Source organism: Chiloscyllium plagiosum, unplaced genomic scaffold, assembly GCF_037043375.1.
Source record: "Chiloscyllium plagiosum isolate Xiang-an unplaced genomic scaffold, Cpla_swu_hap1 HiC_scaffold_34, whole genome shotgun sequence".
Lineage (NCBI taxonomy): Eukaryota > Metazoa > Chordata > Chondrichthyes > Orectolobiformes > Hemiscylliidae > Chiloscyllium > Chiloscyllium plagiosum.
In genome coordinates, this window is record NW_028270172.1 from 12,731,821 (window position 1) to 12,747,216 (window position 15,396).

General features: G+C 41.5%; 1 protein-coding gene across 4 annotated transcripts in view; it reads right to left on the bottom strand.

The window, feature by feature from the left end:
- Nucleotides 1-15,396, bottom strand: part of ulk4 (unc-51 like kinase 4) — a 502,471-nt gene that overhangs the window by 462,541 nt on the left and 24,534 nt on the right. For all 4 annotated transcript variants that reach the window (XM_043719540.2, XM_043719541.2, XM_087978491.1 and 1 more), the window contains 4 exons: nucleotides 10,419-10,514; nucleotides 6,809-6,930; nucleotides 4,578-4,647; nucleotides 1,899-1,992 (listed from right to left, as the gene is read on the bottom strand). In XM_043719540.2, coding sequence (XP_043575475.2) covers nucleotides 1,899-1,992; nucleotides 4,578-4,647; nucleotides 6,809-6,930; nucleotides 10,419-10,514 — 382 coding nt within the window. The remainder of the gene's footprint in view (nucleotides 1-1,898; nucleotides 1,993-4,577; nucleotides 4,648-6,808; nucleotides 6,931-10,418; nucleotides 10,515-15,396) is intronic.

The following is a 15,396-nucleotide window of genomic DNA, read 5'->3' on the forward strand; positions in this document are numbered from 1 at the left end:
ATTTACATGCATTGTTGAATTTCAGACTTAATAGAAATCATGCTGTCCCATGCATGTCTATTGTGCTGTATGGTAGGCAAAACAATTTTGATCAAAGCCTCCAATATAAATAACTAATGAAGTTTCGACAGTAAGTGAACACGAAAAGTGCAGACAATTCTGACACTTCATCACTTTCCACTTTTGCCTTCAAGGTCATTCCCATTCATCTGCAATCTGTGCAAGATTGATTTTAGAATAATACTTCAAAGTTTCCTGACGATTGCTTTGCAGGTTTTTAACTTTTGAAGTTTAATCAACATGTGAATGACAAGTAGCAAAGCTCAACATTCAAATCAGGATCAGAATCAAATCTGCAACATTGATCAAAATGAACTCATTTGTCATCCTTCCTAATAGCTCATTTTCATAAACTGTTCTAACCTGATTTCAACGCAGCTTCAACCTTTTTTGGTTAACCAAAACCAATATGATGGCCCTCAGTGATTTATATAGGAACGATGGTGCGTCCAGAACTAGGGTCAAAAATATATATAAGAGGTACTAATAAATTCAGTAGGAGATTGTGGAAAAACCTTTTTGACCAGTGAACAGAATGTAAGACTTACCATTGCAGGGGGTAATTAAAATATAAAAGTATAGCGTGATTGACTGGAAAATGGATGAACATGAAGAATAAATGAATAAAAGGACATGTTAATGCAATTAGATGAGGAAGGATTGAGGATGTTTGGGTAGAAAATAAACTCGAATATGGACATTTTAGGGATTCTGTACTGCAAATAGTGGTAACAATTCCAATACTTTAATAATAAACTCTACCCCAGACAGTACAAGCAGGTACAAGTTTGCATGGATCATATTCAAACTCTCTAATGTTCTGAAGAATTAAGCATATTCAGTCAAGAAGTATGATGGCTTTGAACTGAACTTGAGTACAAAAGTCAAAAATAAATAAAGGATAAAATAACATCCTCAGAGAATCAGCACGGTAAGTTAATGCTATATTATAGCAGTTAATAAGACACATGGTCTGATCCCCAGTTTGTGCTAAGGTGCTTGACAGTGACAAATATGGAATAATAACAGCAGGTGAGAAAGGCAGAACAGCCAAACTTAATGGTGTATCATTCCCATCATGGCACTAAGTTCCTTTCAGCACTAGTGCCAGAATTATGCATTTCTGGATTTCAGATTTTTTTATAAGTGCTCTCAACTGTTGAATGAGCTGTCATTACTCACAGTCATAACAGCAACAACCTCGCAGGGATGTAACCAGCACTTTGCAGCCAAGAAGGAACTGTACTTGAAATGATGGGAAGGAAAGGGAAGTAATAGAAAAAAATTGGAATAAAAGCAGAACAAAAATAAGAGAAGTCTATGAACAAAAATGCAGAGGTTTATTGCTACCAATTTGTTTTCTTCATAGGATTAAGGGAGGACTATCATGCTAGGGAATGTTCTTAATACTTTAAAGCTTCACAGTATCAAGTTCAATCACATCAGCTCCTCCTGCATTTCAAACACAAACAAGGTTTCTCTTTCATCTTTTCAAAAAACATTTTTTCTGAAAAAGGACTCAATTTGTCAGAGGCCAGTAACGTAATTTTCTCAAATCTGCCAGGTGACCACTCTTTGTCTCTTGCCCCTCCCTCCTGACATTGCACTTCTTGATACTCAAATTTGCATTGCTTGGTACAGCTGGTAGAGATGAAATGCATTTTAAATACATAGTTTTAAAAGGCTGTTCACTGTTAAATGCCAAACCCAGCAAAGTACCAAGCTCCTTCCCTCGCCAAGAACAAAATATATTCTGAAACTGGAACACCGAACATACATTACAGGTTAACTGAAAAATATAAATTCAATCATAAGTAAATGCCACAATTTTAATATACCTGTGGTGAAATAGAGGAGCCTTTTGGTGGAGCACTCTGAGTTACATTGCTGCTGTGGCTTACATTCAAGCTAGTTCTTGGTGTTGGATGGGAGCTGTTTCAAATAAAGGGAGGAATGAGTTGAGACTGCGTTAATCCCTTTCACACACGCTTAAAGTCAATGTTAAAAAAAGGGGGTGGGGTGATATGATAGCAGAAATGGAGCCGAGGGAAAGAGTTGGGAGACAGAGGGATGGATTATAGCATGCTCAGGTGAAAGAGAAACTGACAAAGAGGACTGAAAATAGGTGAATAGGGGCTCGCTGGATTGAAAGTAGCCCATGTCATGAAAGGACCTTGGTGTGAGGGTCAGTGTTCGGAATCATGAGTCATTTGAATAGAGCATATAAGGATAAACTGCTCCTACTCAGTAAATGGATCAACAAGGAGCCATAGATTTAACGTAATTGGAAAAAGTAGTAATGGAGATCTGATCAGGAATATTTAATGCTGAGTGGTTAGGATCTGGAATAAATTGCCTGAGAGTGTGATGGAGCTGGAAATGTGTTGCTGGAAAAGCGCAGCAGGTCAGGCAGCATCCAGGGAACAGGAGAATCGACGTTTCAGGCATAAGCCCTTCTTCAGGAATGAGGAAAGTTTGTCCAGCAGGCTAAGATAAAAGGTAGGGAGGAGGGACTTGGGGGAGGGGCGTCGGAAATGTGATAGGTGGAAAGAGGTCAAGGTGAGGGTGATAGGTCAGACTGGGGTGGGGGCGGAGAGGTCGGGAAGAAGATTGCAGGTTAGGAAGGCGGTGCTGAATTCGATGGATTTGACTGAGACAGGGTGGGGGGAGTGGAAATGAGGAAACTGGTGAAATCCGAGTTCATCCCTTGTGGTTGGAGGGTTCCTAGGCGGAAGATGAGGCGTTCTTCCTCCAACCGTCGTTTTGTTTTGGTCTGACGATGGAGGAGTCCAAAGACCTGCATATCCTTGGTGGAGTGGGAGGGGGAATTGAAATGTTGAGCTACAGGGTGGTTGGGTTGGTTGGTCCGGGTGTCCCAGAGGTGTTCTCTGAAACGCTCCGCAAGTAGCCGGCCTGTCTCCCCAATATAGAGGAGGCCACATCGGGTGCAGAAGATGCAATAGATGATGTGTGTGGAGGTGCAGGTGAATCTGTGGTGGATATGGAAGTTTCCTTTGGGGCCTTGGAGGGAAGTGAGGGGGGAGGTGTGGGCGCAAGTCTTGCACCTCCTGCGGTTGCAGGGGAAGGTGCCGGGAGTGGAGGTTGGGTTGGTGGGGGGTGTGGATCTGACGAGGGAGTCACGGAGGGAGTGGTCTTTACGGAATGCTAATAGGGGAGGGGAGGGAAATATATCCTTGGTGGTGGGGTCTGTTTGGAGGTAGCGGAAATGACGGCGGATGATGCGCTGTACATGGAGATTGGTGGGGTGGTAGGTGAGGACCAGTGGGGTTCTGTCCTGGTGGCGGTTGGAGGGGCGGGTCACAAGGGCGGAGGAGCGGGAAGTGGAAGAGATGCGGTGGAGGGCATCGTCGACCACGTCGGGGGGGAAATTGTGGTCCTTGAAGAAGGAGGCCATCTGGGTTGTGCGTTTTTGGAACTGGTCCTCTGGGAGCAGATGCGGCGGAGTCGAAGGAATTGGGAGAATGGGATGGCGTTTTTACAGGGGGCAGGATGGGAGGAGGTGTAGTCCAGGTAGCTGTGGGAGTCGGTCGGTTTGTAGTAGATGTCCGTGTTGATTCGGCCGCCTGAGATAGAAATAGAAAGGTCGAGGAAGGGGAGGGAGGAATCTGAGACTGTCCAGGTGAATTTGAGGTCGGGGTGCCTCCAACCGCCACCAGGACAGAACCCCACTGGTCCTCACCTACCACCCCACCAATCTCCATGTACAGCGCATCATCCGCCGTCTTTGGACTCCTCCATCGTCAGACCACAACAAAACGACGGTTGGAGGAAGAACGCCTCATCTTCCGCCTAGGAACCCTCCAACTACAAGGGATGAACTCGGATTTCACCAGTTTCCTCATTTCCCCTCCCCCCACCCTGTCTCAGTCAAATCCATCGAATTCAGCACCGCCTTCCTAACCTGCAATCTTCTTCCCGACCTCTCCGCCCCCACCCCAGTCTGACCTATCACCCTCACCTTGACCTCTTTCCACCTATCACATTTCCGACGCCCCTCCCCCAAGTCCCTCCTCCCTACCTTTTATCTTAGCCTGCTGGACAAACTTTCCTCATTCCTGAAGAAGGGCTTATGCCCGAAACGTCGATTCTCCTGTTCCCTGGATGCTGCCTGACCTGCTGCGCTTTTCCAGCAACACATTTCCAGCTCTGATCTCCAGCATCTGCAGACCTCACTTTCTCCTCCTGAGAGTGTGATGGAAGCAGGTTCAATCAAGGCATTCAGGAGGGAATTGGATTATTATCTAAAAAAGGGAGCATGTACAGGGTTATGGGGAAAAGGAGAGAAATGGCATGAAGTGAATTGTTAATTCAAAGTAGTGCAGACATGCTGTGCTGAATGTGCTGTAAAATTCTATGATAGAGCTACATTAAAAAGGTAACTTTATTCCTTGACAATCAGCAATTCTTCAGTACAGTTAAACCTCATTCCAAACTCTCAAACTTTAGTGAGAGAAATTATTCAATAATACAAGGTACATTTGTGAGTTTATGAGTACCTAAGTAAGAAGATGGATTCCTTAGAATTTAAGTCCTGGGCACTTTTTGGCTGTAAATCAGCAAGGTTTTCTGCAAAATAGTGAGTAAATATCAACTTAAAATAGAAGTATTGTATATGATGAAGACAACACAATAACACAAAACTGAAGATTTTTCAGAAGCTACTTTAAAAGATAGAACAATTGTATGAAATTATTTAACAATATAAGAAAATAATATAAACAAATACTTTACAATATAAAGTGAGAACAATTGACAGAGTACTGTCAATCTTGTTGCCTTATCTGACCAGGTTAAATTCCCAAATTCACTACCATTACCTAGGCTGCCATTTCCACCTCCATAATATTGCCTATCTCAGCCCTGGTTTCAACTCATATGCTACTCAAATCCCCAACCATGTCTTTTACTTGTACACTTGGCTAATCCAAAAGTTCTGTCCATAAACTTGAGTTCATCCAAGGTCTGCTGCCCATACCTCACAATGCACCAAGTCCTATTCATACATCACCTTATGATTTCCATTAGATCCCAGTGAAGCAATGCCTCAATTTTAAAATTCTCATCCTGGTTTTCAAAGCTTTCCAGATCTTGCTTTTGCTCATCTCTGCAACCTCACAGCCTTCTAGGGTCTTTGTGCTCTTCCAATTACAACCTCTTGTACTATCTAGGTTTCCTTCACTCCATCACTGGTGCAAAGCCTGAAGCTCCTGATCCCAATGTTCTTGAATTCCCTCCCTAAACATCAACATTTCTCTTTTCTTAATATTCCTTAAGTCCTTGTTCATTTGCCAAGTTTTTTGTCATCTGTCCTAACATGTCCTATGGTTCATTGTCAATTTTTGTTTGTTAATACTCCTGACCAGTGCCTTGAAGCATTTTATGAAGCTAGAGGTGGTACACAGAGGTGGTGTAAAGGACAAAATATCATCAACTGTGAGCCAAGTCTCAATTAAAGTCTTATTGTCTATATATGAGATAAATGAACAAGCATTCCTGGTTATAGGAGGATATATTTTCTGTGGATGCCTTCATGTATAAAAAAAAACACAATCTCCTTGTTCTCTTAGTGTATTCTATAATCAGAATAGCCTGACTTCACTGATCAGGCTGAAATAAAATTTTCATCCTTCAGCATTATAGTGCCGATTGCACATAACAAACATGCAATGTGTCTTCATATGTGTGTCTCTGACTCCAAGACTGACTACCTTCATCGATGAGATGAGGGTCCTGCCACAGACTGTCTTTCACAGAATGTTGACCAATCCAAGTAGCTATGCTTTCCTTTAAACCTCAGAAATAGCCGTCAATCTAAGTCTATATCCCTATACTGATGGTTCACCCTTAAACATTTATCTTCTATCTAGAATGACCATACGCGCACCACATATGCACACATACACCCCACTTCAACCAACATGTTGCACAAATTGAATGTCATTATGTCTTTAACAATCTAATAATGAAGGGTCGTTGGACACAAAATGTTAACTTTGTTTTCTCTCCACTGATGCTGCCAGATCTGCTGAGTGTGTCCAGCAATTTCTGTTTTCATTTAAGATTTTCAGCATCTGCAGTACTTTCTTTTAGTTTATTGAAATACAATAATGCTGCTGTGAGGTTTGATTAACAATATTCAGAGATGTTTAGAACTATAAATAATTTAGCACCTTGGGATGATTAATTAAGCATTTCAAAAACTCGTGTGCCCAAATAAATGAGTACATCGACAGAAATCCAAGCAAAGAAAGTGATTAGCTTAATGTCGAATTAAAGAAATTCAATGTGGGCAACAGCCTGGTTTACCACCATAATTGAAAGTGTGCTCTTCACACAGGAACAGGTCAAATTGCCATTTGAAGTTTCAATAGCAAACCCTTATCCATCACCTTTCAAATCATCTGTTCCAAACAACGATTACTCGTTTCAAAAGAAATGCTTGCTGTTCTCCAACCAAATTCTTTTCCTGCAGACAAATGCAAAAATCTGCAGATACCATCTGACATTTTATGTTTTAATTGCTTTTCCTACACAGTTTATTTGCATTTCTGTCCAAATCAAAAACAACCCATATTAACAGACCAGTCAAATCTCATTTTTAATAAACTTGAAAGCATGTTTGTTCATGGGTTGCAGGCATAATAAGACATTTATTTATAGTCCATCACTTGATTCTCAAAAGTATATACAATGAAAAGAGCACTACCAATAATAAGTTTTATTTTACTTAAGTTGTAGGATTTTTGATGCTGGTTGCTGTCCATTTGAATGCTTGATGTTTGCAGGCTTTTCCTTCCTCCAATCTGTTGCAACTCACTAGTGATGACTGGCGAACAAATTTCATTGTCACTAAAATTCAAATGCAAGATGTGTGAAACAGTTCTAATTTCTAGAGTTAGAATTGCAAAACAAAGTACATGGAATTTTTGTACACCTTGTACGCATGCATACTTGTGATCTCCAATCATTCAAAATAATCCTGATGTTCAAAATCAGTGGTAAAGAATACCCAGTCAGTACTGTCCAGGTCCTGATTTTCACCACCAAAAGCAATTAACTAAAAACATTTGCAATAGTGAAGCTTCCTCTGCTCCATTTAACAATAGGAAAGAAAAGCAAAATCCATTGAAAAGCTTTTGAACAATTCATGTAAGGGTGGCCCATGCTTTTAAGACACAAAATGGCCAACAAGGGTTAGACAGGCAACACTGCCTGCTCCAGCATTAAGATGCAAAATAGGCTGACAAGAGATTAAACAGAATCAATAGTCTGCTCTAACATTTACGTGAAACATAATGATACCTTTGAACAAGACTATTCCAAGGCCAGTAGGCAGCCTTGAGGGCAACCATCCAAGACTATTTGATAAGAGGATGCCAAAGCATAGACAAGTGATTGATTCCAGTCTCATTAATGAGAGAATGTTGTCCCCCTTAAGTGAATAGAACCAGCTAGAACAAGGGGTGTAAATCTCAGCCAATGAACAGCTGTGAAACCAGCAGCCAAAGTTATTTTGACCTCTTTCCAAAATATTGTGAATAACTTCAAAGGAATAGATTTCAATTATAAGCAGAGACATACGTATAACCAAAAGTATAACAGAAGCGTTTGGGAAAAAAATTTAAACATCAATGTGAAAGTTAACTAGTCTCAGAAAACACTTTCTTCTATCTCTAAAGACACCCAGAATGCTGAATGAAATAGATTAGTTGCACAAAGTGCCAATACTAGAGTTAACTATATAACTCTACCCTTTATAAATAAATGTATAAAAGAAATTAATATTACAAATCTTACAACAATTATTTAAAATAAACGGTATTTTGTATTTATTTATATATATATTATATATATTGGGATAGTGGAGAATACAATGAACAACAGAATTCAAGCAGTCTGGGACAGACCAGAAGGAGTATAATTAGTAACTGTCAAATGTTAATTAACACGATGCATACAAAGATCCCAAGGCCTAGAGATTACAATGTCTGCTAAACATCATGAGAATATGGGTTGGACCGAAGGGTCTGTTTCTATGCTGTACATCTCTATGACTCTATGACTCTAATAATGGTAACCTGGGGCTGTCCATAGGGATGCCCATCATTGATTAGGTGTCTCACAGGATTAGGTATATGGAGTAAAGGGGAAGGAAATAGTGACCATGCTGTATGTGATTATTGTAATACAAAATGTATAAAAATGCTGTTTTTCACTGCCGTAAAAATCAATATGTCATTGATCTCTCTTCCAATCTGAGCCAAAGACCAAGAGAATCTTTGGATTCTCACATCGAGGCCAGATTTAGGGAAATTCTTTGGCCCTCTCCCTGCATTGACCAGTTTCTGCTTGAATAAAGGTCTGCCACTTGCCTGAATTCTGCCTGCCTCCCCAGTCTTCATCCCTGGTCAGGGGCTACGTTCCTACAATTCATTTTAAAAATACTGATACATTTATGTGTAATACAGACAATAATCTTAATAATTGTAGTCAATCACTTCAAATTTTATTTCAGTATCTGACAGGTTTGCAAGCACCAAATTAAATGGATTCCTGATTCTTGATGCATCTAAATGCTGTAAATTAATAATATAAGAATTCAGTTAATAGCATTTCCCTAGTAACTTGACATACGGTATTAAACAAAGACCAGCTATATTTCCTAAATAGTTAATGTTCCCGGTTATCCAATTTGTAGTAAACTGTTATTGAATTCCACAAATTTACTGAAAAAGAACAGAATTTAGATCAGGTAACTGAGTTGCTGTAGCTTAGAACACACATCAACCGTTCAACAGCTATTTGCTTTTCCAATTTTGTTTCATGTAAAATGATCCATTTATTTATTCTTAATTACAAAATTTGCCTGTATTTCAACCCAAAAATCGTTGCCCTTTTTGTTAAATTCATTTTCATGATGTGGGTATCACTGCTAAAGCCAAAATTTATGATCCAGCCCTCATTAACCCAGGAAGGTGGAATCCATTCTACCCAGGCATGTCAGTGTTCTGCAAGTCTCAATGAGATTTTCGCCCCCCACCCATTCTTCTAAACTCCACAAATACAGACTAGAGTCCTCAACCACTTCTCATATGAATCTCAGAATCCCTCTAGCCCATTGAGTGTGCACCGACCTGCCAAGGAGCATCCCACCCAAACCGAGTTCCCACCCTATCTCTGTAACATGCCTTTACCATGACAAATCCAACTAGCCCGCACCTTTCTGAATACCTTGGAGTAATTTAGCATGGCTAATCTACCTCACCTGAATATCTTTGGACCATGAAAGGAAACCAGAGCAGTCACAGGGCCAGAGAGAACGTGCAAACTCAGCCCAGACAGCCACCCAAGGCTGGAATCGAACCCTGGTCCCTGGTGCTTTGATGAAGAAATGTTAAGTACGAAGCCACCATGCCATCTTTCATCTTCAGGAACATTTTTGTAAACTCCTCTGGACCCCTTCCAAGGTCAAGACATCCTTCCTTACATATAGGGCCCAAAACTGCTCAAAACATTCCAAATGTGGTTTGATCAGAGCCAAATACAACTTCAGCAACGCAGTCCTGCTCTTGTATTCTAGCCCTCTTGAAATTATTGCTAACATTGTAGTTGCACCCTAATTGCAAATGAACTGACATACTAACTTTAAGAGAATCCTGAACTAGTACTCTTAAATGCCTTTGTGCTTCAGCTTTATAAAGCCTTTCTCCACTTAGTACCTCTGCCTCTATTCTTCCTTCCAAAGTGCATGACCTTACACTTTCCCACATTGTATTCCATCAGCCAGTTCTTTGCCCCCTCTCCTCGCCTGTCCAAATCCTTCAGCAGCCTCGCTGCCTCTACAAGCTTACCTGCCCATCCACCCATCTGTTGGGCAAAGGGTTTCCTAAAGGAGCAGCTCATCTAATAAAATTGCTGGGCTATCACTTTTACAGACCCTCGCCCGACTGTGTGCAAAACAGCAACAGGGTCTGAATAAGACACTTAAGCGCTCAACATCTCTATCAACTCTGTAAAATAGAAGACAGATTGGGGCAGGTGGTCAGACAGGCATTTTATGGCACCCTCTACACCAATTTTAAACCCAGTGTGGAGATCGTAAAACTTCACCAATTTTGTTTTCACATGCAACTGCATCGGAAGCAAAGACACTCAATCACAGAGGGTATGCAATCTTTAAACATTAAATGCAACAGTTACAAACCAGTAAACACCATTTAATTTAAATCAAGAACTATAATGCTAAAAGTGAAGAACAGAAGGCAGCTATGACTGACAACAGTGGGGCTTTGGAATTGAATTTAATGTTAAATACTTAATCTCCTTCTGCTACTGACCTCAAGCTTTTTCTGTTTTCTTTATTTATGGATTTTTCACATCCAGCAAAGGCTCCTTGCCAAAAAGGATGATGTAGTAAATCTTTCCAATTTAATCTATGAAGCAAAAAGTGGAACTTTATTCATTTGAAAGTAAAGTGTTAAATGTAAACAATCACTGAAAGTCTAATGCATTCCCCAAAAGCTGAAACTGTACAGTACCTTTTCCAAATTTAATGGCTTATCTTTAAAAAATCTATACTAAAAATACATCACAGTTAATATTCTAAAGTGCAAATGGATATGGTTTCTAAGTTGGCTTTTATTTGGAATAATCTAGAGTTTGAGGTTAATAATGCATCAAATTTCTATTACCAGTATTCAAATTGAATGACAATAATACTACTAATTCATATATATGGGCTAAAGTTTCACCAAGTCTGTCTCAGTACTGTCACAAACTGGGAATGACCAATTATTGCATACTGCCACTAAAATTGACGTTGAGTTAACATGTTATATAAAGGTAACCAACTCCACAAGGAGGTCTGCAATTAACCCTGTTCTCACATCCAGCCACTGCAATAACATTGGCATGTATAGAAGGTTAGGAGAAAGTGAGGACTGCAGATGCTGGAGATCAGAGCTGAAAATGTGTTGCTGGAAAAGTGCAGCAGGTCAGGCAGCATCCAAGGAACAGGAGAATCAACGTTTCGGGCATGAGCCCTTCGGAATTCCTGAAGAAGGGCTCATGCCTGAAACGTCGATTCTCCTGCTCCTTGGATGCTGCCTGACCTGCTGCCCTCTTCCAGCAACACATTTTCAGCATGTATAGAAGGTTAGTTAATTAACAGGAAACAGAGTCAGAATAAAGGTTGACAAACAGTAACTAATCAGGTGCCACAGGGATCAATACTAGGACCTCAACCATTTACAATATTTACTGATGACTTGGATGAAGGGACTGACTGTATTGTAGTCACATTTGTTGATAAATAACAACAATAGATAGGAAAGCAAATTGTGAGGAGGGATAGATTTTGTTGTCCTGAATCAGGACTGAAAGGTGTTGGGCAGACTTTAAAAGGAGCAGCCAGGAACTTTATCTGAGATTTCCACTCTAATTTCTGGCACCAGCAGTTTTCCAAAGTGCGTAAAAAGAGGAAGGTCTGGCCCTGCATGCTACAGTCTTAATGTTTGCTCCAACCCCTTAATGAAAGCAGGCATTTCAGAACTTCTTAATTTTGACGGGAGCGTAAATTTGATTTGAGTTATTATTGTCACATGTACCGAGATACAATGAGAAGTATTGTTTTGCGTGCTAACCAGACAAATCATACCTTACATGAGTACATCAGGGTAATAGTACAGAATGCAGAATATCGTGCTACAGCTGCAGAGAAGATGCAGAGAAAGATCAACTCTAATATATGACAGGTTCTTTCATAAGTCTGATAAGTGTCAAAGAAGCTGTTCTTGAATATGTTGGTACGTGTCTTCAAACTTTTGTATCTTCTGCCAGTTGGAAGAGGGTGGAAGAGAGTATAACCGGACTATAACCAATTATCTTGACTGCTTTTCCCAAGGAAGCAGAAAGAGTCAATAGAAGGAAAGCCGGTTTTCGTAACGGGCTGAAATGCATCCACAACTCTTTGTAATTTCTTGCACTTGGACAGAGCAGTTGCCATACTAAGCCGTGATGCATCTGGAGAGTACGCTTTCTATGGTGTATCTATAAAAAAATCAGAGTCATTGTGGACATGTCGAATTTCTTGAGCCGTCTGAGGAAATAGAGGCATGAGTGTGCTTTCTAGACTGTAGTATTGACATACATAGCCCAGAACAGGTTGTTGGTGATATTTACTCCTAGGGACTTGAGCTCTTGACCACCTCCACCTCAGCGCCATTGACACAGGCAATGTCCACTTCCTGAAGTTGATGATCAGCTCCTTCATTTTGCTGACAGTGAGAGAGAGATTGTTGTCTTTACACCATGCTCTTAAGCTCTCGATCTCTTTCATGTACAGATCCGAATATCAATTATCCAAATATCGGATTATCCGAAGGGGATCTCAAAGTCCCGATAGAAACATTCCGTCAAAGAACTGTTTCAACCCTGATCGTGTCTTTTGTTTACAGGTACAATGATTAAACATGAACTCGGCTCACTGAAATGCTGCCATGAACAGTCATAGAGTCATAGAGATGTACAGCATGGAAACCATGCCGACCAGATATTCTAACCCAAGCTAGTCCCACCTGCCAGTACCCGACCCATATCGCTCCAAACCCTTCAAATGCCTCTTAAATGCTGCAATTGTACCAGCCTCCACCACTTCCTCTGGCAGCTCATTCCATACACGTACCACTCTGTGTGAAAAAGGTGCCCCTTCGGTCTTTTTTACATCTTTGCCCTCACACCCTAAACCTGTGCCCTCTAGTTCTGGACTCCCCGACCCCAGGGAAAAGACTTTGTCTATTTATCCTATCCATGCACGTCATAATTTTGTAAATCTCTGTAAGGTCACCTCTCAGCCTCCGATGCTCCAGAGAAAACAGCCCCAGCCTGTTCAGCCTCTCCCTCTAGCTCAAATCCTCCAATCCTGGCAACATCCTTGTAAATCTTTTCTGAACCCTTTCAAGTTTCACAACACTTTTCTGATAGGAAGGAGACCAGAATTGCACGCAATATTCCCAAAGTGGCCTAACCAATGTCCTGTACAGCCACAACATGACCTCCCAACTCCTGTACTCAATACTCTGACCAATAAAAGAAAGCATACCAAATACTTCTTCACTATCCTATCTACCTGTGACTCCACTTTCAAGGAGCTATGAATCTGCACTCCAAGGTCTCTTTGTTCAGCAACACTCCCTAGGACCTTACCATTAAGTGTACAAGACCTGCTAAGACTTGCTTTCCAAAATGCAGCACCTCACATTTATCTAAATTAAATTCTATCTGCCCTTCCTCAGCCCATTGGCCCATCTGATCAAGATCCTGTTGTAATCTGAGGTAACCCTCTTCGCTGTCCACTACACCTCCAATTTTGGTGTCATCTGCAAACTTACTAATTGTACCTCTTATGCTCACATCCAAATCATTTATGTAAATCTCAAAAGTAGAGGTCCAGCACCGATTCTTGTGGCACTCCACTGGTCACAGGCTTCCAGTCTGAGAAACAACCCTCCACCGCCACCCTCTGTCTTCTACCTTTGAGCCAGTTCTGTATCCAAATGACTAGTTCTCCCTGTATTCTGTGACATCTAACCTTGCTAACCAGTCTCCCATTGGGAATCTTGTTGGGCGCCTTACTGAAGTCCATATAGATCACATCTACCACTCTGCCCTCATCAATCAATCCTCTTTGTTACTTCTCCAAAAAACCCAATCAAGTTTGTGAGACATGATTTCCAGGCACCATCTCTAAACGACTGACTTCACTCCCTCTCTCTTTCTCCCCCCACATTTTCCCTGGAGTTCAACAAATGGGTGAACCCTAAACCCTCCCCTTCCCCAGATAATCTCTCCAACATTGTCCTGTACAGGGCAGAGGTGGAACCTGTCAAAAGGTTGCAGTAAAACGTTGTGTGTGTGTGTGCATGCTATTTGGAGACTTACCCCACAAAGCCAGCAGCAGTCTTACTGTTGGTATTCTGTCCGGCTGCCCGGATATGGGGGCAGGGGTGAGGAAGGTGGGTGGGGGGTGCAGTGTTGGGGACACGGGGAGGGGCACGCAGTGTTGGAGATGCGGGGCAGACAGCATTGGAGATGGGGTTGGGGGCAGATGGGGTTGGGTTCGGACGGGGTTGGGGGATGGATGTGGTTGGATGTGGGCGGGGGGTGGTGCGCAGTGTGCTGTTGCTTAGTTTCCTGAACGGGAGCAGACTTCACAGAAAACTCTGAGTCCCAGAGAAAATCAATTAACGAATAGTCAATTATCCAAACGAAATAGTGCCTGCTCATCTTGTTCAGATGATCGATGATCCTCGTCATTGTTTGAGATCTGATCCACTATAGTGGTGTCTTCAGCAAATTTGTAAATGGAGTTAGAGTTGAATTTGGTCACACAGTCATGAGTGCAAAAGGAGGATAGTAAGGGGCTGAGTACGCAGCCTTGTGGGGCACCACGGTCAATAAATAGGAGTCTGACGTAGGTGTCCTTATTGTCCAGATGTTCCAGGGATAAATGTTGGAGCCAAGGAGATGGCATCTACCATGGACCTATTGCAAAAGTAGGCGAATTATACAGATCAAGGCAATCTGGATGGTTGAATTTGATGTGTGCCATTACTAACTTCTCAAAGCATTTCATAATGATGGATGTCAGAATCACCGGGCAGGAGTCATTAAGTCACATTGCCTGACTTTCCTTTGGCACCAGGATGATAATGGTCTTCTTGAAGCAGATGGGAACCTCATATCAGAGTAAGGAGAGGTTAAAGTAATGTGTGAATATTCCCACCAGGTCTGCACAGGATTAGGGGAGTGGTGTAGGATGTGAGGGGAGGTTTCACATCTGTCCATAGAATTGGACCGATATCTCTTTGAACAAAGGCGACACCTTTTAATTTGACTGCCTCAGTGTCAGCCCATCTCCAGTTGCAGGTTGAGACCAAGTTGTGTCTACCGCTGCTAGATCAAAACCCAATTGAACAGTACCGTTGAGTAGGAGGTAGGATTGCAACACTGGGAAATTTCCCTGCTTCAAATACGAAAATCCAGGTAAAAGAATGCGCTAAGTGATATAGGTAAGTTCAGTGAGTCAAACATCAGCGAAGCGTTATGTGTGAAACTACAAAGCTATCCACTTTGACAGGAAAAATAGAATTTAAGTGGTAAGGCCCAAAAAATTACTTCAGAACAGTGGGATCTAGATTACCTGTACTTGAATCACAAGAAGTTAGCATGTAGATAGAGAATACTCACCACAACTATAGAGGGTGCTGTTAAGATCACAAAGAGCCTCACACAAAATTTTGGTCTCCTTATTTAAGG